General features: G+C 44.7%; 1 protein-coding gene across 2 annotated transcripts in view; it reads left to right on the forward strand.

The window, feature by feature from the left end:
* The window catches only part of LOC109868077 (E3 ubiquitin-protein ligase rnf213-alpha), a 103,073-nt gene that overhangs the window by 36,089 nt on the left and 45,165 nt on the right, over window positions 1-21,819 (forward strand). For both annotated transcript variants that reach the window (XM_031802495.1, XM_031802496.1), the window contains exons 20-39: window positions 2,140-2,298; window positions 2,380-2,963; window positions 4,393-4,552; window positions 5,043-5,260; window positions 5,364-5,501; window positions 9,272-9,430; window positions 9,541-10,759; window positions 11,257-11,438; window positions 12,413-12,568; window positions 12,670-16,245; window positions 16,335-16,459; window positions 16,550-16,651; window positions 16,774-16,898; window positions 17,016-17,138; window positions 18,730-18,788; window positions 18,904-19,057; window positions 19,156-19,297; window positions 19,462-19,659; window positions 21,002-21,132; window positions 21,223-21,380. In XM_031802495.1, the coding sequence (XP_031658355.1) occupies window positions 2,140-2,298; window positions 2,380-2,963; window positions 4,393-4,552; window positions 5,043-5,260; window positions 5,364-5,501; window positions 9,272-9,430; window positions 9,541-10,759; window positions 11,257-11,438; window positions 12,413-12,568; window positions 12,670-16,245; window positions 16,335-16,459; window positions 16,550-16,651; window positions 16,774-16,898; window positions 17,016-17,138; window positions 18,730-18,788; window positions 18,904-19,057; window positions 19,156-19,297; window positions 19,462-19,659; window positions 21,002-21,132; window positions 21,223-21,380 (7,868 nt within the window). The remainder of the gene's footprint in view (window positions 1-2,139; window positions 2,299-2,379; window positions 2,964-4,392; window positions 4,553-5,042; window positions 5,261-5,363; window positions 5,502-9,271; window positions 9,431-9,540; window positions 10,760-11,256; window positions 11,439-12,412; window positions 12,569-12,669; window positions 16,246-16,334; window positions 16,460-16,549; window positions 16,652-16,773; window positions 16,899-17,015; window positions 17,139-18,729; window positions 18,789-18,903; window positions 19,058-19,155; window positions 19,298-19,461; window positions 19,660-21,001; window positions 21,133-21,222; window positions 21,381-21,819) is intronic.

Below are 21,819 nucleotides of genomic sequence, written 5' to 3' on the forward strand. Positions count from 1 at the left end.
GGTGGATGGAGCGAGACATGATGTCCCAGATGTGCTCAATTGGATTCAGGTCTGGGGAACGGGCGGGCCAGTCCATAGCATCAATGACTTCCTCTTGCAGGAACTGCTGACACACTCCAGCCACATGAGGTCTAGCATTGTCTTGCATTAGGAGGAACCCAGGGCTAACCGCACCAGCATATGGTCTCACAAGGGGTCTGAGGATCTCATCTCGGTACCTAATGGCAGTCAGGCTACCTCTGGCGAGCACATGGAGGGCTGTGCGGCCCCCCAAAGAAATGCCACCCCACAACATGACTGACCCACCACCAAACCGGTCATGCTGGAGGATGTTGCAGGCAGCAGAACGTTCTCCACGGCGTCTCCAGACTGTAACGTCTGTCACGTGCTCAGTGTGAACCTGCTTTCATCTGTGAAGAGCACAGGGCGCCAGTGGCGAATTTGCCAATCTTGGTGTTCTCTGGCAAATGAAAAATGTCCTGCACGGTGTTGGGCTCTCCCCCCTCTGTGGATGTCGGGCCCTCATACCACCCTCATGGAGTCTGTTTCTGACCGTTTAAGCAGACACATGTACATTTGTGGCCTGCTGGAGGTCATGTTGCAGGGCTCTGGCAGTGATCCTGCTGCTCCTCCTTGCACAAAGGCGGAGGTAGCGGTCCTGCTGCTGGGTTGTTGCCCTCCTACGGCCTCCTCCACGTCTCCTGATGTAGTGGCCTGTCTCCTGGTAGCGCCTCCATGCTCTGGACACTACGCTGACAGACACAGCAAACCTTCTTGCCACAGCTCGCATTGATGTGCCATCCTGGATGAGCTGCACTACCTGAGCCACTTGTGTGGGTTGTAGACTCCGTCTCATGCTACCACTAGAGTGAAAGCACTGGCAGCATTCAAAAGTGACCAAAACATTAGCCAGGAAGCATAGGAACAGAGAAGTGGTCTGTGGTCCCCACCAGCAGAACCACTCCTTTTTTTAATATATTTTTTTTTATTTCACCTTTATTTAACCAGGTAGGCTAGTTGAGAACACCTTTATTTAACCAGGTAGGCTAGTTGAGAACACCTTTATTTAACCAGGTAGGCTAGTTGAGAACACCTTTATTTAACCAGGTAGGCTAGTTGAGAACACCTTTATTTAACCAGGTAGGCAAGTTGAGAACACCTTTATTTAACCAGGTAGGCTAGTTGAGAACACCTTTATTTAACCAGGTAGGCAAGTTGAGAACAAGTTCTCATTTGCAACTGCGACCTGGCCAAGATAAAGCATAGCAGTGTGAGCATACAACAAAGAGTTACACATGGAGTAAACAATTAACAAGTCAATAACACAGTAGAAAACAAAGGGGGGGTCTATATACAATGTGTGCAAAAGGCATGAGGAGGTAGGCAAATAATTACAATTTTGCAGATTAACACTGGAGTGATAAAAGATCAGATGGTCATGTACAGGTAGAGATATTGGTGTGCAGAAGAGCAGAAAAGTAAATAAATAAAAACAGTATGGGGATGAGGTAGGTGAAAAGGGTGGGCTATTTACCAATAGACTATGTACAGCTGCAGCGATCGGTTAGCTGCTCAGATAGCTGATGTTTGAAGTTGGTGAGGGAGATAAAAGTCTCCAACTTCAGCGATTTTTGCAATTCGTTCCAGTCACAGGCAGCAGAGTACTGGAACGAAAGGCGGCCAAATGAGGTGTTGGCTTTAGGGATGATCAGTGAGATACACCTGCTGGAGCGCGTGCTACGGATGGGTGTTGCCATCGTGACCAGTGAGCTGAGATAAGGCGGAGCTTTACCTAGCATAGACTTGTAGATGACCTGGAGCCAGTGGGTCTGGCGACGAATATGTAGCGAGGGCCAGCCGACTAGAGCATACAAGTCGCAGTGGCTTTATTGTGGGTGTCATGCTAATTGCCTATAATTTCCACCTGTTGTCTATTCCATTTGCACAACAGCATGTGAAATTTATTGTCAATCAGTGTTGCTTCCTAAGTGGACAGTTTGATTTCACAGAAGTGTGAAAGATGATCACATATATATATATTTTGAAGGCTTGTGATCATCTGTTTTTCTGCTCATGAGGAAATGGGTAAGTCATAATGACATTAATGGCTGTGATATGCTTGTTTGGATTTCAATGCAGATTGTCTATCTTTGAATGAGAAGATCCAAGGCAAGAACCGTGTCTCCGTGGAAACGCTCCTCCATCTGAGGTCTGAGGAGGCTAGAGCTGTCAACCATGAGAAGGAGCTGGTGGAAATCTTGCTCACCATGAGCCGCAAACTAAATGAACACATCACAGGTGTGTGTGTGTGTGTGTGTGTGACTGGGAGAATCTGATTGTAAATAGCCAAATCTTTACTGTTTTTATGTGCCATTGCAGTTCATTTTGGGGACATGGAAAAGAGACAACTGACCAACATCGAGGACATGACCTTGGACCAGTTCATGAAGGTTCACCCGTTTGACCAGCCCTCCTCTGGAATGCATGGTGTGGTTACCTACTTTGATCTTGATCAGAGCATGCGACAGATGGCAGATGTTTGGCACATGTTTGGAGACAGCCACATATTCAAGATGTTGTGGGAGAAACAGACCAAAGACTTTGCTTCTGAATTTGATTCCTTAGTAACACCAAAGGAGGTAACCAATGGTATTTTTAGACCTTGCTACGCAAAATACAAGAAGATCTACGAAGGCCTGAAGAATGGCAGTCTCAAGCTTAAAAGGGTTGATGTCCTCTTCAATGACTACAAGGGCAAATATGAAAAGCTGGCAATGGATATGGACATTATGTGCAGACTCAACAAGTCAGATAACAAACACTGGATCAAGGAAAGGGTCCAGCAGATTGAGCAGTACCATGGCCTTCACTTGGCTGTGAAGTCTGCTCAAGTTATTATGAAGGTCAAGGAGACCCTAAATCTTCAAGGCGACTTCAAGGCCCTACAGACACTGCTAGACATTGTAAGGAGCTGATTTCTGAATTCGAATTGTCTACATTTTTGTGAAAAACTCCCATTTTTGTTTTTGCATGATTTTACTCAAAACCCATAGTGAAATAAGGGATAATCAATGAGGGCAGGGGGAGTCCTGTGTAAATAACCCTTGATGAGAAGTGCTCCCGACACGCAGTGGATGGGCTGACCTAGCATGTAGTGGGTTAGTTCCGCAGGACTCAACAGAGCCCTGAGTTATCTAACGCGTACACCATGGCTGTTGCCACAGAAAACAATAGTAACGCACACATTTGCCAGTAGAAAAGTTTTCAATTGAAATAATTCATTGTGTCCTTACTCCCGAGTGGCGCAGCGGTCTAAGACACTGCATCTCAGAGCAAGAGGCATCACTGCAGTCCCTGTTTCGAATCCACGCTGCATCACATTTGGCCGTGATTGAGAGTCCCATAGGGTGGCACACAATTGGCCCAGCGAAGTCTGGCTTTGGCCGTGGTAGGCCGTCATTGTAAATTAGAATTTGTTCTTAACTGACTTGCCTAGTTTAAATAAAGGTTAAATAAAAAATAAAAGATTCTGTGAACATCCACTGAAGCTAGCTAACTAACTAGTTATCTAAGTTACAAAAAAAACAATTCCGTTTTCTTTCTTTTTTTACTTTGCAAACAGCAGGTCAGAGGGAACATGTAATGTTTTACGTTCAGTTTCACCTCTTGGCGACATTGTAGCTGTCTAGAAGTGATTCATAATGGCTCCGGGTCCACAAACCAAATGTGGCAATAAAAACATAACAGAGCTTGTCCAAAGTAATTGAATGCTAGCTAGCTAAATTCATCTGCATCCTCTGTCCACATTGGTCTTGCATTTAAAAAATTTGGTTTGTGTAGATAGCAAAGTCAGATAACAATGTAACATCAATGTAACTAACATTGATGCCAATGAATATAAAGTCAAATCTAATTTTATTTATCACACACACGTGGTTAGCAGATGTTAATGCGAGTGTAGCGAAATGCTTGCGCTTCTAGTTCCGACCTTGCAGTAATATCTAACCTAACAATTTCACTAGTAAGGTGGGTTTTGTGAGTGGATATTGTACGTACTGTATTTAGGCACTTTTTGTGGTTGGAATTTCTGAGCTGTGGAATATAAAAATAATTCTGGGTGTTAATTTGAAAATAATCGACACCAGCCAATCATAATTAAATATTCCCTCCAAGCTGTGGGAAATTACTTTTTTTTTACATTACTCAAGTCAAGCTATGATTAAGTATAATTATGATTTATTTTGATCTATTTATTATTTTAACATAACAGTATGTAGCATTCACTTTTATTGAATTGCTTTTAGTCGTTGTACACCACAACATAAACCAGTGGTAACTGAACAACAATGGATCCAGGTACATTTCTCAGGGCTTTTCTTCTTCTGTTCTCAGATGAGTGCCGATTTGAATGAAGAGCACATTGATCGGATTGACAATGACCTAATGCAGGCCAAGACAGATTTGGTGGACGTCACAGAACCTCGCAGACAATGCCTCTTGGAACTTGGCCACGCAAAAGATTTTGTCATCTGGGTTAAAGAGGCCCTGAAAGGTAAAGAGGCTTATGTCTAAACATTTTCATGACTCTAATACAGGGTTTCCTAAACTCTGTCCTCGGGATCCCAAAGGGTGACCGTTTATTTTTTATTTTTTTGCCCTAGCACTACACAGCTGATTCAAGTAATCAACTAATCATCGAGTTTTGATCATTTAAATCAGCTGTGTAGTGCAAAAAAACAAAACATGCCCGAGGACTGAGTTTAGGAAACGCTGCTTTAATACTTTTTAAAAAATCTGTAAAATATATCTGCATTGATTATATTTATTTATCACTCATTCATATATCTTTATGTACATATTCTTTATCCCCTTACACTTGCGTGTATAAGACAGTAGTTTTGGAATTGTTAGTTAGGTTACTTGTTGGTTATTACTGCATTGTCGGAACTAGAAGCACAAGCATTTCGCTACACTCGCATTAACATCTGCTAACCATGTGTATGTGACAAATAAAATTTGATTTGATTATATTTATTTGACAGATATCAATGAGCTGAAAGTGTTTGTTGACCTGGCCTCCATCTCTGCTGGGGAGAATGATCTTGATGTGGACCGTGTGGCCTGTTTCCACGATGCCGTTCATGGATACTCCTCATTGCTCTTCGAACTGAAGCACGATTCCGGTTTTCAGACTGTTAAAGAGGTGATGAAGAAGCTCTGGAGAACATTGGATAATGATTGCAACCTTCCAAAAAAGCTGGTGAGATGAATATTTAACTTTTTTTTTTTAATGTAAAGACCGTTTTAATAATCCATTTTAAATTAAAGCAGTCGATGTCCGACACTTAATTCTCTGTTTGAAGCATGACACAGCACGACACTTGGAGTGGTTGAAAACTGTGAAGGATTTCCACGGGTCTGTGGAGCTTTCCTCCATCTCCTTAGCAACCGCCATCAACAAAAAGGGCATCTACACCATCAGTGCACAGAACCAAAAGAAGGTAGACAATATTACCACGTAATATACTGTATGGATAACATTTTCAGCAAGAAAACATACAATACAGATCTGCAATGTGATTTAGGTTCTATCTTAAAAACCTGTTAAGGCTACCCCCCTACTTTTAATAATGACATATCAGGCAATTTCCGGCCAAACGTTCCCCTAGCGGGATGTATGACCTAGACAGGTTAAACAATGTGCGTGAGATGGAGGCCATTACATGATGCCATTACCATGTGAACTATTAGGAACCACCTGCTATTTTTTTTAAATATATTTTATTTTACCTTTATTTAACCAGGCAAGTGAGTTAAGAACAAATTCTTATTTTCAATGACGGCCTGGGAACAGTGGGTTAACTGCCTGTTCAGGGGTCAGAACAACAGATTTGTACCTTGTCAGCTCAGGGGTTTGAACTTGCAACCTTCCGGTTACTATTCCAACACTCTAACCACTAGGCTACCCTGCCGCCTCTACACTCTAACCACTAGGCTACCCTGCCGCCTCTACATTCTAACCACTAGGCTACCCTGGCGCCTCTACGCTCTAACCACTAGGCTACCCTGCCGCCTCTACACTCTAACCACTAGGCTACCCTGCCGCCTCTACACTCTAACCACTAGGCTACCCTGCCGCCTCTACACTCTAACCACTAGGCTACCCTGCCGCCTCTACACTCTAACCACTAGGCTACCCTGGCGCCTCTACGCTCTAACCACTAGGCTACCCTGCTGCCTCTACACTCCTCTAGGCTACCCTGCCGCCTCTACACTCTAACCACTAGGCTACCCTGCCGCCTCTACACTCCTCTAGGCTACCCTGCCGCCTCTACGCTCTAACCACTAGGCTACCCTGCCGCCTCTACGCTCTAACCACTAGGCTACCCTGCCGCCTCTACATTCTAACCACTAGGCTACCCTGGCGCCTCTACGCTCTAACCACTAGGCTACCCTGCCGCCTCTACACTCTAACCACTAGGCTACCCTGCCGCCTCTACACTCTAACCACTAGGCTACCCTGCCGCCTCTACACTCTAACCACTAGGCTACCCTGCCGCCTCTACACTCTAACCACTAGGCTACCCTGGCGCCTCTACGCTCTAACCACTAGGCTACCCTGCTGCCTCTACACTCCTCTAGGCTACCCTGCCGCCTCTACACTCTAACCACTAGGCTACCCTGCCGCCTCTACACTCCTCTAGGCTACCCTGCCGCCTCTACGCTCTAACCACTAGGCTACCCTGCCGCCTCTACGCTCTAACCACTAGGCTACCCTGCCGCCTCTACGCTCTAACCACTAGGCTACCCTGCCGCCTCTACGCTCTAACCACTAGGCTACCTGCCACCTCTACGCTCTAACCACTAGGCTACCCTGCCGCCTCTACGCTCTAACCACTAGGCTACCGGCCGCCTCTACGCTCTATCCACTAGGCTACCCTGCCGCCTCTACACTCTAACCACTAGGCTACCTGCCGCCTCTACACTCTATCCACTAGGCTACCCTGCCGCCTCTACACTCTAACCACTAGGCTACCCTGCCGCCTCTACGCTCTAACCACTAGGCTACCCTGCCGCCTCTACGCTCTAACCACTAGGCTACCCTGCCGCCTCTACGCTCTAACCACTAGGCTACCCTGCCGCCTCTACGCTCTAACCACTAGGCTACCCTGCCGCCTCTACGCTCTAACCACTAGGCTACCTGCCACCTCTACGCTCTAACCACTAGGCTACCCTGCCGCCTCTACGCTCTAACCACTAGGCTACCTGCCGCCTCTACACTCTAACCACTAGGCTACCTGCCGCCTCTACCCTCTAACCACTAGGCTACCTGCCACCTCTACGCTCTAACCACTAGGCTACCCTGCCGCCTCTACGCTCTAACCACTAGGCTACCTGCCGCCTCTACGCTCTAACCACTAGGCTACCTGCCGCCTCTACCCTCTAACCACTAGGCTACCTGCCGCCTCTACACTCTATCCACTAGGCTACCCTGCCGCCTCTACGCTCTAACCACTAGGCTACCTGCCGCCTCTACACTCTAACCACTAGGCTACCTGCCGCCTCTACCCTCTAACCACTAGGCTACCTGCCGCCTCTACACTCTATCCACTAGGCTACCCTGCCGCCTCTACACTCTAACCACTAGGCTACCTGCCACCTCTACACTCTAACCACTAGGCTACCCTGCCGCCTCTACGCTCTAACCACTAGGCTACCCTGCCGCCTCTACGCTCTAACCACTAGGCTACCTGCCACCTCTACGCTCTAACCACTAGGCTACCCTGCCGCCTCTACGCTCTAACCACTAGGCTACCTGCCGCCTCTACACTCTAACCACTCGGCTACCCTGCCGCCTCTACACTCTAACCACTAGGGCTCCCTGCCGCCTCTACCCTCTAACCACTAGGCTACCTGCCGCCTCTACGCTCTATCCACTAGGCTACCCTGCCGCCTCTGCGCTCTAACCACTAGGGCTCCCTGCCGCCTCTACCCTCTAACCACTAGGCTACCTGCCGCCTCTACGCTCTATCCACTAGGCTACCCTGCCGCCTCTGCGCTCTAACCACTAGGCTACCTGCCGCCTCTACGCTCTATCCACTAGGCTACCCTGCCGCCTCTACGCTCTAACCACTAGGCTACCTGCCGCCTCTACACTCTAACCACTAGGCTACCTGCCGCCTCTACACTCTATCCACTAGGCTACCCTGCCGCCTCTACGCTCTAACCACTAGGCTACCTGCCGCCTCTACGCTCTAACCACTAGGCTACCCTGCCGCCTCTACGCTCTAACCACTAGGCTACCCTGCCGCCTCTACACTCTAACCACTAGGCTACCTGCCGCCTCTACACTCTAACCACTAGGCTACCTGGCGCCTCTACACTCTATCCACTAGGCTACCCTGCCGCCTCTACACTCTAACCACTATGCTACCCTGCCACCTCTACACTCTAACCACTAGGCTACCTGCCGCCTCTACGCTCTATCCACTAGGCTACCCTGCCGCCTCTACGCTCTAACCACTAGGCTACCTGCCGCCTCTACGCTCTAACCACTAGGCTACCCTGCCGCCTCTACGCTCTAACCACTAGGCTACCCTGCCGCCTCTACACTCTAACCACTCGGCTACCCTGCCGCCTCTACACTCTAACCACTAGGCTACCTGCCGCCTCTACACTCTAACCACTAGGCTACCTGCCGCCTCTACACTCTAACCACTAGGCTACCCTGCCGCCTCTACACTCTATCCACTAGGCTACCCTGCCGCCTCTACACTCTAACCACTAGGCTACCCTGCCGCCTCTACACTCTAACCACTAGGCTACCTGCCGCCTCTACACTCTAACCACTAGACAGTTTTTTTTGGTGTAACTCAGTTTCACAGATAAATGATATGCACAAATAAAATGCCCAACGGACCAATGAGCATCTGACTTTCCTGAAGCGTAAAGAAACGTCCATTTTAAGAATGTTGTGTGAAAGTAACACATTATTCTGTGTTCATTCTGAAACATATTAAGGGAATTGTATGTGCATTTTTTTTAAATTAACATAACAACTGGACAGATTTTGTGTTTTAAGGAACCGGTCTTATGTAATGACCCACAGCCTAATTCATGTGTCCACAATCTACTTACATGTTTTGGGAATGTTGTGAGAACACAAAACATTTCAGTATTTAGTCAACATACCCAAGTTGTACAGTTTTGCGAAAATCAATAAGAACAGTGAAATGTATCTCTGCGTGTTGCTTTTTTTTTCTCAATCAAGTTGAGTCTTGAGACTGCCCTGAAGTTAAACATCTCTGAGGAACATGGTGAGGAACAGGAGATGCGTTCCTACTCACTGGAGGACCTGAGGGAGCTGCAGAACAAACTCATGCTCATGTCTGGTAAAGGGGACCAGTCTGAGGTGAACCACTTTTCCGAGGTATGTCTCTCACTATTTTAAAAAATGTTTTCAGATACTACGTGTAATGTTGTTGTGCCTTAGTTTATTTTCAGTTATAATTAAGCACTTTTTTGTGTTCATTTTCTTAGGTTTTCGCCAGTGTCCAGAGATTGGCTGTGGCATTCATTGCCCTGTTTACAGCTGGGAACCCCTTGTTCCGCAACTGGAAAGCCAACATCAAATGTAGTTCACTCAGTGAGGAGGCTGACATCATCATGGACTTTAACCTGGGCAGTGTTGTCAGTGTGATTACGGTGGAGGGCAACATCGTGGATCAGCTTCCGGAGCTGTGCAGGAAGCTGGAGAAGTGTCTGAAGTACTGGAATGACTTCATGGACAAACAGAGATCCCACCATTACTACCTGAACTACTACAATGCAGAGCAGATAGTCTATCTGTGCAGTACGCTGACTCAGCTAAATGTGGCCGATTTTGAAGACCAAGTTCTCATGATGCTGTCGTTCGTCAAACCCAACTGCACAGCCTCTGATCTGAGGCAGTCCCTCCATGCACTGCGAAGTGAGATCCTCACCATACAATCAGAGCAAAATGAGGAAGTTGAATTTCACACCTTTGTTGAAGTGTCAAGCAGTCTCATCGAACAAGAAATTGGCTCAGGAAAAGTGAATCTGATTTGGAATGCCTACATGACAGACATGAAGAGCTTTCTTCCAGATACTCTTGATGTCAGAAGCTTTGGAAGATTTTTAGAAATATTGGCCAACAAAAAGGAATATAAATATTTGCCCAAAAAATGGAACGAAAAACGTATTCAAAGGGATCTGCCCAAGGGCCTAGCTATTGGGAGCCCAAACCTTATTGTTTGCCCTCACGACGAGATCCTGGCATCTTGCATCTCCATTTACATGAGTAGTGAATGTCAGCCATTGCCTACTTATGATGAGGTGCTTCTGTGTAACTCTACCACACCTTTTGAGCAAGTGGAGCTGTTCCTCAGGCGCTGCCTCACCCCAGGCTACAGAGGACAGAAGATCTACACCATGCTCTACGGGGATCAGCTGAGTTATGAAGTGAGCTCCAAAACCGAGAGATTTTTCAAGAGTATCACAATGCAGTGTCGGAAAGACTACAGGCTTGTGATCATCTGCAGTTTGGATCGAGAGCACACCTACCTTCCCTCAGCCTTCAGCCAGTACAGGTTACACATGGTACCCCAGGAACCCCTGCTCATGATTCAGCGTTACCTGAACAGACACTATACAGTCCCAGCAGATCAGACCAGTGCTGCTGCTGTCTTCAAAGACCGACAGTTTGTGGGAGTTGTGTCGTCCGAAAGAGCAGGAGTTGGTCAGTATATTTCGTAGACATTTCCACCTGCAAATAGTGTCATATGTAGATAATGTCTGAAGAAGTAAGTCATGTATTGAAGTGACTTTAACCCAACATCTAGCGACCTCATCAAGAGGTTTGGATGATTAAGGTGTTGGCTTGGCAGTTGTTGGACCAGGGTTTAAGTCCTGGTTGGGGCTACGCCCCAGAATTTGTTACAATTAAATTTTCTGAACATCATTTCACACTAATAAGTTATACAAAAACAATTATTTCACACACATCCCTTTACAGGTGTTTGTTTTAAGGTAATGATAAAGGAAGTAGTGCTATGCTAGGTCAGATAGTTCTAAGCTCTTCTTTCTTTAAAAACAACAAGGAAATTGAAACTGTCACTAAAATGCCTCATGTAGCTCCTGAAGATGTTTGATTGACTAATTTGTCTTTATTTAAAACGCCTCATTCTTCAACTTATTTGGTTCCTCTCAATAATAATATGTTGTTGACCCTTTCAGGTAAATCCCTTTATATCAGGAGGCTATTTGAAAAACTGAAGGACGTCTTCATGAAGACTACAGTGCTGAAATGCATTCGCTTGATCAAGCCAACGGTTGACGAAAATGTCATTCTTCAGTCTCTTCTCAACAACCCTGGGAAGAAAGAGCTGACCATCTTCCATTTTGATGTCACATCTACGGTAATTATATAAGGGGGTATTAATTAAAGCTAGTTAGGTTTTCTCGTGTGTGGGGGGGGATTGTGCCTCTGAAATTGATTATTATAACATTATTGATTAACATAATTTGATCATGTTTATTGCAGACAATAACCCTTATCCTAGTAATGGTCTTCTTTTGAAAAAGCAGTTTACGTGCCCCATTAAAATGAACAACCGCCAATATTCCTGTTTAAATGATGAACAGAATACCCCTAATAAATCCTGTAACCTAAATCCACAGCAAATGAATCCCTGGTAGTGGTTCAACAGGCACCAGAGAATCTGCCTTGTAGGCTTTAGGAAACTATTTTCCTGGTGATTTCCCACAACAATCATTTGTGCGAATTGCATGCGAGCTTTTAGTTTTGAGCTGTGATGTTTTCACATCAAACACTTATTTAATACAAACAGTGCCTTGTAAAATATGTTGAACTACAATAAATCTAACTTCCTGGACAGACAAAAGCTGAGCCACTGATAGGTAAAGGAGTTCTGATGACCCTCTGAACTGCTGTACCGTTTGCTGAGCAGCAAGCCAAAACACTCAAATGATGACTTGTGCCATTCTCACAGTTACCGGTCCTAATGGCCATGGCTGGCGCTGAATACGCTCTGTGTGAGGTCATGGGTCAACTACCGAAACTGTGGATTATGATTGGAGGAATAGGCGTGACTCTCGCTCACACTTAAAATCTTGATTGCGTCATATATCCGATTCGAGTTAAAATCGTTTCGGATGTCAATGTCCTTCATCTGATTGCAATAACATCATAGGACATCACAACAATCATGAAAGTTTGCCTATAAAAATAATCGGAGTGAAAATCGTATTGTATACCCGGCATAAAACCACATAATTGTCAATATGCTTGAATCTACTTTGAACTTAATTACATCTAGTATTTTTTTGTAAATTCCTTTCCCCTCATTGTTTTTAATGTAATGTTCATCAGGTACAGAAGGGTCTTGATGAATGTCTGTTTAAACTGCTGGTCCTGGGCTACTTGATGGATTCTGAGGGAAGGATGTGGAAATGCAGCAACAAGCAGTTGTATGTGATTGAGATTCTACAGTCTACCGTAAACCAGCACAGAAATGAACCAACAATGGTATGTTTTTTTTTATTTTTAAAAACTATCCAATCAGAACCTGTAATCAATGTTCATGTATTTCTTGATATTCTTAATCACACTTTCTCTCCTCTTTACAGAAAGCAACTGTCAACTTTACCTTCCTGGCCGTGTTCCCAAACATCTTCTGCCGCCCACCCAATGAGATTCTAGAGCTGGAAATGAGGATGCAACAGGATCCCTCCATTACGAAGCCTGAAGGCCCACTTATGGATGACCAAGAGTTTAAGAGTGACGCTTACCAACGACCATACCAATATCTGACGCGATCCCATAATCACGTCAACTTGGACAGATTTATGTACAGTGGAGTTGAAGGGAGCCATGTCAAATGTCTCCAGTTGCTCCTTCTGTACTGTGGAATTAAGGACCCCTCGTGGGCGGAGTTGAGGAATTTTACATGGTTCCTTAACCTTCAGCTGCGAGACTGTGAGACGTCCGTCTTCTGTGACGCCTCTATCACCGGGGACACTCTTCAGGGATTCAAGAACTTTGTGGTGGAGTTCATGATTCTGATGGCCAAAGATTTCGCTACTCCTTCACTCAGCATCTCTGACCAGAGCCCTGGGAAACAGCAGACAACCGGAATACAAGAAGAAGACTTGGCACCCTTCCGGATCAGAAAGAGATGGGAGTCAGAACCACATCCCTACATCTTCTTCAATGATGACCACATGTCAATGACCTTCATTGGCTTTCACCTTCAGCCCAATAAAGAAAATTGGGTAGATGCCGTTGATCCATCCACGGGGAATGTGATCAAAAGAAACATCATGACCAAAAAACTGTTTGACGGCCTGACGCTGCAGAGAGTCCCTTTCAACATTGATTTCGATGAACTGTCGAGACAGGATAAAATTGAATGCATTTGCAATGTTATGGGAATCCAGCAGCATCTTGATCCCGATGAAACATATGAGCTTACAACTGACAATATATTGAAGATGCTGGCAATTCTCATGCGGTTCAGGTGTAGCATCCCTGTTGTAATCATGGGGGAGACAGGGTGTGGGAAAACGAGGCTCATCAACTTCCTCTGTGAACTACAGAAGAGAGCCGTGACCACGCAGAATATGAAGCTAGTCAAAGTGCACGGAGGAACTAGCTCAGACATGATCTACACCAATGTCAGAGAAGCAGAAGCCATTGCTTATAACAACAAACAAAGATATGGCTTTGATTCTGTTCTCTTCTTTGATGAAGCCAACACAACAGACGCCCTCAGTAGTATTAAGGAGGTCATATGTGATCATACTGTAGAAGGAGAGCCTTTGCAATCCCAATGTGGCTTGCAAATCATTGCAGCATGCAACCCTTACAGAAAACACACAGATGAGATGATTCACAGATTGGAGTCAGCTGGCCTAGGATACAGAGTCCGAGCTGAAGAGACAGATGAAAAGTTGGGGTCCATCCCTCTCCGCCAGTTGGTGTACCGAGTCCAGGCCTTGCCCCCAAGCATGATCCCTCTGGTGTGGGACTTTGGACAGCTCAATGATCACACTGAAAATATGTACATCAAGAAAATTGTCAAGAGGGTGGTTCAGACCAACATGATCAATGTGACATATGCAAGTTGGATCACAAATGTCCTGTCGGCTTCACAGAGGTACATGCGGAAAAGGAAAGATGAATGTAGCTTTGTAAGTCTCAGGGATGTCGAGCGTTGCATGCAAGCTTTTGTCTGGTTTTACAAAAATCATAAGATGCTACTTGCTGATCTCTGGGAGTTTGAGAGAAATCAAAATGCAGAGAGGCGTGAAGAAATCCGAAGAGATCCAGTCTTGTGGTCTCTGGTGATGGCAGTGGGCGTGTGTTACCACGCCTGCTTGGAAAACAAAGAAGAGTACAGACAAAATATCTGCAAGTATCTCACTGGAATATACACCCCATTGAAGGTGATGCAGGAAATCTCACTCATGCAGGATCTTTTCCTGAGTGGAGTGCCACTGGGGGAAACAATTGCACGAAACAATGCTCTGAAAGAGAACGTCTTCATGATTGTTATCTGCATTGAGCTAAGAATCCCTCTCTTCTTGGTAGGGAAACCTGGGAGTTCTAAATCGCTGTCTAAAACCTTGGTGGCAGACGCCATGCAGGGTCAAGCTGCACACTCTGACCTCTACAAAAGGCTGAAACAGATTCACCTGGTGTCCTTCCAGTGCAGCCCTCACTCCACACCGGCGGGCATCATCAACACGTTCAAGCAATGTGCTCGTTTCCAGGAGGGAAAGAACCTGAAGGAGTACATATCTGTGGTGGTGCTGGATGAAATTGGATTGGCTGAGGACTCTCCCAAAATGCCCCTGAAAACCCTCCATCCTCTGCTGGAAGAAGGATGCATTGATGATGAGCCATTGCCACACAAGAAGGTTGGATTCATTGCCATTTCCAACTGGGCTTTGGACCCCGCGAAGATGAACAGAGGGATCTTTGTTTCACGCGGTGACCCTGACGAGAAGGAGCTGATTGAGAGTGCAAAAGGCATATGCTCGTCTGACACAATGATTTTGGAGAAAGTCAGAGATTTCTTTCAACCCTTTGCCAGGGCCTTCCTGAACATCAGTCCAGAAAAAGGCAAAGGTTTCTTTGGTTTGCGTGACTACTACAGCTTAATCAAGATGCTTTTCGCAATTACCAAGGCCTCAGAGCAGATCCCTAGTGCAGAGAAGATTGTGGAGGCGGTACTGAGGAATTTCAGTGGAAGAGATGATGTGGACGCGGTCACAGTCTTCACCGAAACACTTAAGATCAATCCAAATCTGGAGAGGATCAGTGCCATTGAGCTTGTGAGACAAAACATCTCAGCTCAGGAGGAAGAGTGCCGCTATTTGCTGCTACTGACCAAAAACTACGCAGCTTTACAGATCCTGCAGCAGACTTTCTTCTCCGAGAGCTGCCAGCCTGAGATTATCTTTGGGTCCGGCTTCCCCAAGGACCAAGAGTACACCCAGATCTGCCGCAACATCAACCGAATCAAGATCTGCATGGAAACCGGTCGAACCGTCGTGCTCTTGAACTTGCAGAACCTATACGAAAGTCTCTACGATGCTCTCAACCAATACTACGTTTGCTTAGGAGGCCAAAAGTACGTTGACCTGGGACTGGGGACCCATCGTGTCAAATGCAGAGTGCACAAAGACTTCAGGCTCATTGTCATTGAGGATAAAGAGGTGGTCTACAACCAGTTTCCAATCCCTCTTATCAACAGGCTTGAGAAACATTACCTGGATATCCATACTGTCCTTAGTAAAGAACAAAGGGAAATTGTTGAGGACTTGGAGAGATGGGTTGGGCAGTTTGTAGATCTTCGACAAAGCTCACCTGCACTGCAAACCTTCAACTACCAACCTCCTGATGTTTTCATTGGCTTCCATGTGGACACGTGTGCCTCGGTGGTTCGTCAAGTGACCGAGAAACAGAGGGGAGACATGGACATCCCAGACCGACAAAGAAGAGTACTAGATGAGGCCAAACTCATCCTGGTGAACTGTGCCACTCCGGACTCTGTGGCTCGGCTGGACTGCACAGGGCTCTCTAAAGTGGAGATTGACCATCTGACCAGGTTCTACTATGAAGAGAGGAAGCACAGCTCTTTGGCTGACTTTGTCTGTCACACACAACAGGTTGAGCAGAGCCCTTCCTGCTTCATAGAGGTAATTTAGTCGTAGTTGAATTTGAACGGTACATTTTTACGTCTTATTTCTCCACCACCCCTTAATTTTTTTAATCTTTACTTCCTCAGGTGACAACATTTTCCAGACTGTTGACAGAATCGGATATTGGACCGCTGAAGGAGGTGGTGCACAATGTAGAGCTCTTGTCACTACAGCAGTTTGACACAGAGCTCTCTTTCCGCAAGAAGATCAGGTTGACTTATTTTAAATGTTTTGAATCTGTAAATCATATATTTAGTGTTGTTGTTTTTTTCTCCAGTTAACGTAGTTGTTTTCCCCCTAGGGAATTTCTGACACCTGGAGATGCATCTAGCAACAAACTACTCATTATTCAGTCAGATTTGTGTGAAGCATCACACAATGCAAGTGTCATTGCATCTGCAAAGTAAAAGTCAATATAGTTTCATATATATCTGCAAGTAAATTAAATCTAGGATCAATCTAATTTCATAAATATCTGTAAACAAAATTAAGATACTATCTGAGAAAATGTTTCATTGTTTTCAGGTACTCTGCCATAAATGAAATCAACAAATCAAAACATGAGGCGATTGAAGGCAAGGTGTTTGTCTACTTCATTACCAAACTGTTCAGATTGGACAGTGGCACTTCCTTTGTTGGATTTCATGGAGGTGAGATGATCCTATCAATATATTTTTAAAGCCTGTTGTGATAAAAAAAAAAAAAAAACATTTAAAACAATGGAACATGGAATCAGAAAATGTCATGTGGTCATTTTCTGCCAATAGGCCCCTGGACATCTGTTCACATTGATGACCTCAGAAGATCCAAAGATATTGTTTCAGATCTCAGAGTCTTGCGGAACCTTGCCATCTGTCAACTGTTTGAGGAAAGGCAGGATCAGCCTCAAGGTATATAAAATAAATAAAAAAAGCTGTGTTGTGATTATGTAAATGACCGGCTATGAAAATCCTTCTGACACTTGAGTGCGGTTACATGCACACAATAATGAGATTATTGTGGATAGTCAGATTAATATAATAGTTTGTCTAAAAACATTTACATGCTTTTCAAGAAGAACGATTTCTTTTAATAATCATGTTTCCATGGACACATCTGAAATCAGGCGACCCCGATGACACATCAAAATAAACGTTCTACCTCAGCGACCGTGTTATTTTTTGGGAAGCATATTTTATTCTGAGTTCGGACATATAAAGTTTGTATATGAAAACTACTTCTAAGACAAACATTTAGTTGTTCCCGAGAACACACCACTCGTGCTATAGAGGGAGGCTCTCGGCTGGTGCTAGCACATGCGCAGATCAAATGCACCCCCGCTGGAATGCAGATTTAAGGCGTTAGTATGTCCTAATAGTTCTAAAAGATTGCTCAGAAAACTAGGGCTTTTAATCAGCGTCTGCTTACTTCGATTTTGACACCGATTTTAAGATAAGCAGAGTTAAGGTTGTTCACATGACTATTGCATAATCTACCTATTGCCATAAACAGATTAATATCGAATGATTGGTGTGCATGTAAACGTACTCATTGACTCCTGAGGTGATGACCTGTTGCACCCTCTATACCAGGTTCAGATAATAACCATATTATGCCTGATCGTCTTGAATGTGTTGAATAACGATAAGGCCTTTTAATGGCCACACGTGCTCTTTTTTTCCATTTATTTTCTCCCCAATTTCGTGGTATCCAACTGGTAGTTTACAGTCTTGTCCCATCGCTGCAACTCCCGTACGGACTCGGGAGAGAGAGGCCGGAGGTCGAGAGCCGTGTTGTCCTTCCGAAACACAACCCAGCCAAGCCCGCACTGCTTCTTGACACAATGCCCGCTTAACCCGGAAGCCAGCCGCACCAATGTGTCGGAGGAAACACCGTACAGCTGGTCGAACGTGTCAGCGTGCACTGCGCCCAGCCCGCCACAGGAGTCGCTAGTGGACAATGGGATAAGAACATCCCTGCTGGCCAAACCCTCCCCTAACCCGGACGACGCTGGGCCAATTGTGCGCCGCCCCAAGGGTCTCCCGGTCGCGGCCGGCTGTGACAGAGTCTGGACCCGAACCAGGATCTCTAGCTAACACTGCAGTGCTTTAGACCACTACTCGGGAGGCCCAAGGACACATGTACTCTTAAATCTCCACCCAGCACAGCCCCCCCCCCCCCCCCCGGAGCCTTGTTCCTCTCTAGGTTTTTTTCATAGGTTCCAGCTTTCTAGAGAGTTTTTCCTAGCCACTGTGCTTCTGCATCTGCATTGCTTGCTGTTTGGGGTTTTAGGCTGGGTTTCTGTACAGCACTTTGTGCTTTACAACTGTTGATGTGAAAACGGGCTTCATAAAATAGATGTGATTGATGTAAATGCAGAGCAAAGTAGACAAAGTATAATTTCATGATCTCATCCCATGTCAGGAAGTACTAACTGAGATCTGTATAACACTGTATAAAAAAGTTTGTTTACTTACAATTACGTTGTTCAATTTTGGGCAGGTTTGGAGGACATGTACACTGGGACTGATAAACATGACATGGAATTTGAAGGCCAAACAGTGAGTAATATCCAAACTCATCTGCAATTTGATAGACTGATCACATACAAATATATATATATATATATATTTTTGGAGCACTTTCATTTTCCTTGGGTTCTCTCTACCTCCGTAGGCCTGGAAGGATGTCCTGGACACCACACTGTTGCTGCGTAGCTGTGTGCAGAGCGCAGTGGGCATGCTCAGAGATCAGATGGAGGGTGGGTTCCGCAACACCAGGAGAGTAGAGATCCTACTGACTCTCCTGACCGACAACGAAGAAAAACAAGGTAGTAGAGCTGAGCAACAAGTTATTCCGTTGTTTTTTTTTATTTTTAGTAATGTTATCCGTTCACATTAATCCGACTGTTTCTAATTCACGTTTAAGGAACAGCTGGATTTCTGAGAATTGTTAAGAGACGGCTCCACTCTTTACTGGAAACTCGGGAAAAAAACACTAACTTAACGAAAAACTGGGTCATTAGTGAGGCTTCCAACATTGATGCCTTGCATGAGGGAGGGACATTTAGGTGAGTGAGCACTATTCACCAATGAATTGAGAGACACAAACCCCATCCATACGCTTGTGAAAGATGTCGAAATATTTACTGGGGGGAAAAAAAATTCTAGACTTGAATAACACAATGTAGCTGTTTACTCGGTGCCTTACTAAGCTAGTTTTGTGCTTTAACAGACAAACCCTATGGAAACGACTTCAGGCGGTGGTCATTCCACTTTTGGCACAACTGGTCTCTGTCATTGACCGTGATGGTAATCTAGACCTCCTGCTGGACACCAACTCTGAAGAGCCAATAAAAAGATTGTGGTTAGACATCTTTGGAGACGATAAACTACTTGATGTTCCCTTTCCCTATTCTAGTGTGGACAACAAGTAAGTGGCCTCAGTGACAAGGAGCATTGTTTTCTCTATGGTCTTATTCATTGTGAAAATGTAACATTTTAATTGGATAACATATTAATCACGTACAGTTGTATGTTCTTCGTCTTGGCACCCAGAACCAAATCTTGTGAGAGTGCCTGCCTCTGCTCAGCTACTTAGAAATGTTTATTTCACTTATCCTTAGATCTTCTTTGCAGTATATTGGCTATTGACATTCATTTACTCCACCATAGCTGGTCTATAACCTAAATTAAAGGACAAGTTAGCTTTCTTTTTTTTTTTTTACCAGGTGTCACTTAGTTTTGAGACAGGTACCCCACCAGCGATAGACTTCCTCGGGTTTATTTTGCAGTTTCGGGGGGGATAAAACATGAACAAAGGCTCCAAAAACACAGAAATACGTACTTTTTTAGAAACATCAAAGCTCTCGGTATAGTGACGCAGGTCTTTTTAAACGTTGTACACATTCAATTGTGTCATTCCGAACTTTATCCGCCAACGTTATATTCCATTTTTGTTTTCTGTGTTTGAGCCATACACATGCCTTCTCGTTCCCATTGTGGTGATGGTAATATGGAAAATGTGGAATTGGAATTAGGTTTACTTTCTGAATTTAAATGGAATGGGAATCCCAACTCTCTGAAATGCATTAGCCTGGGTTCTATTCCTGCTATGTCCAAAACAGAATCAGTCTGGCGTCAAGGCTAGACGTCTCAGTGCCCTAATTCTTAGGTTTGTTGATATCCAGAAATATTTAAGCGATTCCAAGAGTTGATTCCTGGATTTGGAAATCTATTCCAAGAGTTGATTCCTGGATTTGGAAATCGATTCCAAGAGTTGATTCCTGGATTTGGAAATCGATTCCAAGAGTTGATTCCTGGATTTGGAAATCGATTCCAAGAGTTGATTCCTGGATTTGGAAATTGATTCCAAGAGTTGATTCCTGGATTTGGAAATCGATTCCAAGAGTTGATTCCATAGCAAAAGCGGTACAAAACAATGTTCACACAAGTATAATAATATGTATTTGCTATTTATAGGAATGGAAAATATACATTTTCTACCTGAACCCATGTGCCATTATCAAAATTGCACACAACCAACAAAAAATAATAACACTCACAAAACCTGAAATTTGATGGAAAGTACCATTTTTAAAGTGGCAGGAATCGATTCTTGAAAAATAATTGATTCCTCGTGAAGGAATCTATTCTGATTCCCACTACTGTTAGGAATTGGGAATCGACTATTTTTGGGGGGGAAATGACTCCCCTGCCTTACATTTTTTTTTTTTAATGTAATTCCATTGTAAATCAACCTATCCTTGTCCCAGTGCTACGTCCAAGACCTTCCTGGTCCAGAATAACATCCCAATAGACAAGAATATCAGCTGCATCATGCCCTTCAGCTGGAGGATCAAGGACTACCTAAATGAGCTCTGGATTTATGCTCTGCAACATGAAGGTAGTAGCTTATCAGAACACATCTGCGGCAGGGTGTCATCATAGTGTAACCTATGCATTGCACTGTTACAATTTCCCTATTGTTTGACAGGCCAAAGTCAGAGGCAGTTGGAGGAGTTTTTTGGGAAGACTCCTCTGGGCCGCTACATTGCGATAGCGGATGATGAGATGCAGACAGAGCTTTTCCACAGATACCTGCAGGATTTCATTACCATGACCATGAATGTGACTTGTGCAGAGGACCTACAGGTTGGATTTCTCTTTGCACTTTCGGCCATGATTCAGTGTTTCCCCTATGATATTTTTCATCAGCGGTGGCAAGGTTAGCATAGAGAGAGGGGTTGGGACATTTTGGGCCGGCAGGGTAGCCTAGTGGTTAGAGCATTGGACTAGTAACCGAAAGGTTGCAAGTTCAAATCCCCGAGCTGACAAGGTACAAATCTGTCATTCTGTCCCTGAACAGGCAGTTAACCCACTATTCCTAGGCTGTCATTGAAAATAAGAATGTGTTCTTAACTGACTTGCCTAGTTAAATAAAGGTTAAAAAAAAAATCTGCAATTCTACCAATTCTGTCATGGCTTATGCCGTATTCTTATTAAAGTAATTTAAGTGAATCAAAAAATTATAACAAAATTAATGGGGGCCCCATACACCTACTCATTCAATGGTTTTTTTCTTCTTTTTTTT

This window comes from Oncorhynchus kisutch, linkage group LG23 (genome assembly GCF_002021735.2).
Source record: "Oncorhynchus kisutch isolate 150728-3 linkage group LG23, Okis_V2, whole genome shotgun sequence".
NCBI lineage: Eukaryota > Metazoa > Chordata > Actinopteri > Salmoniformes > Salmonidae > Oncorhynchus > Oncorhynchus kisutch.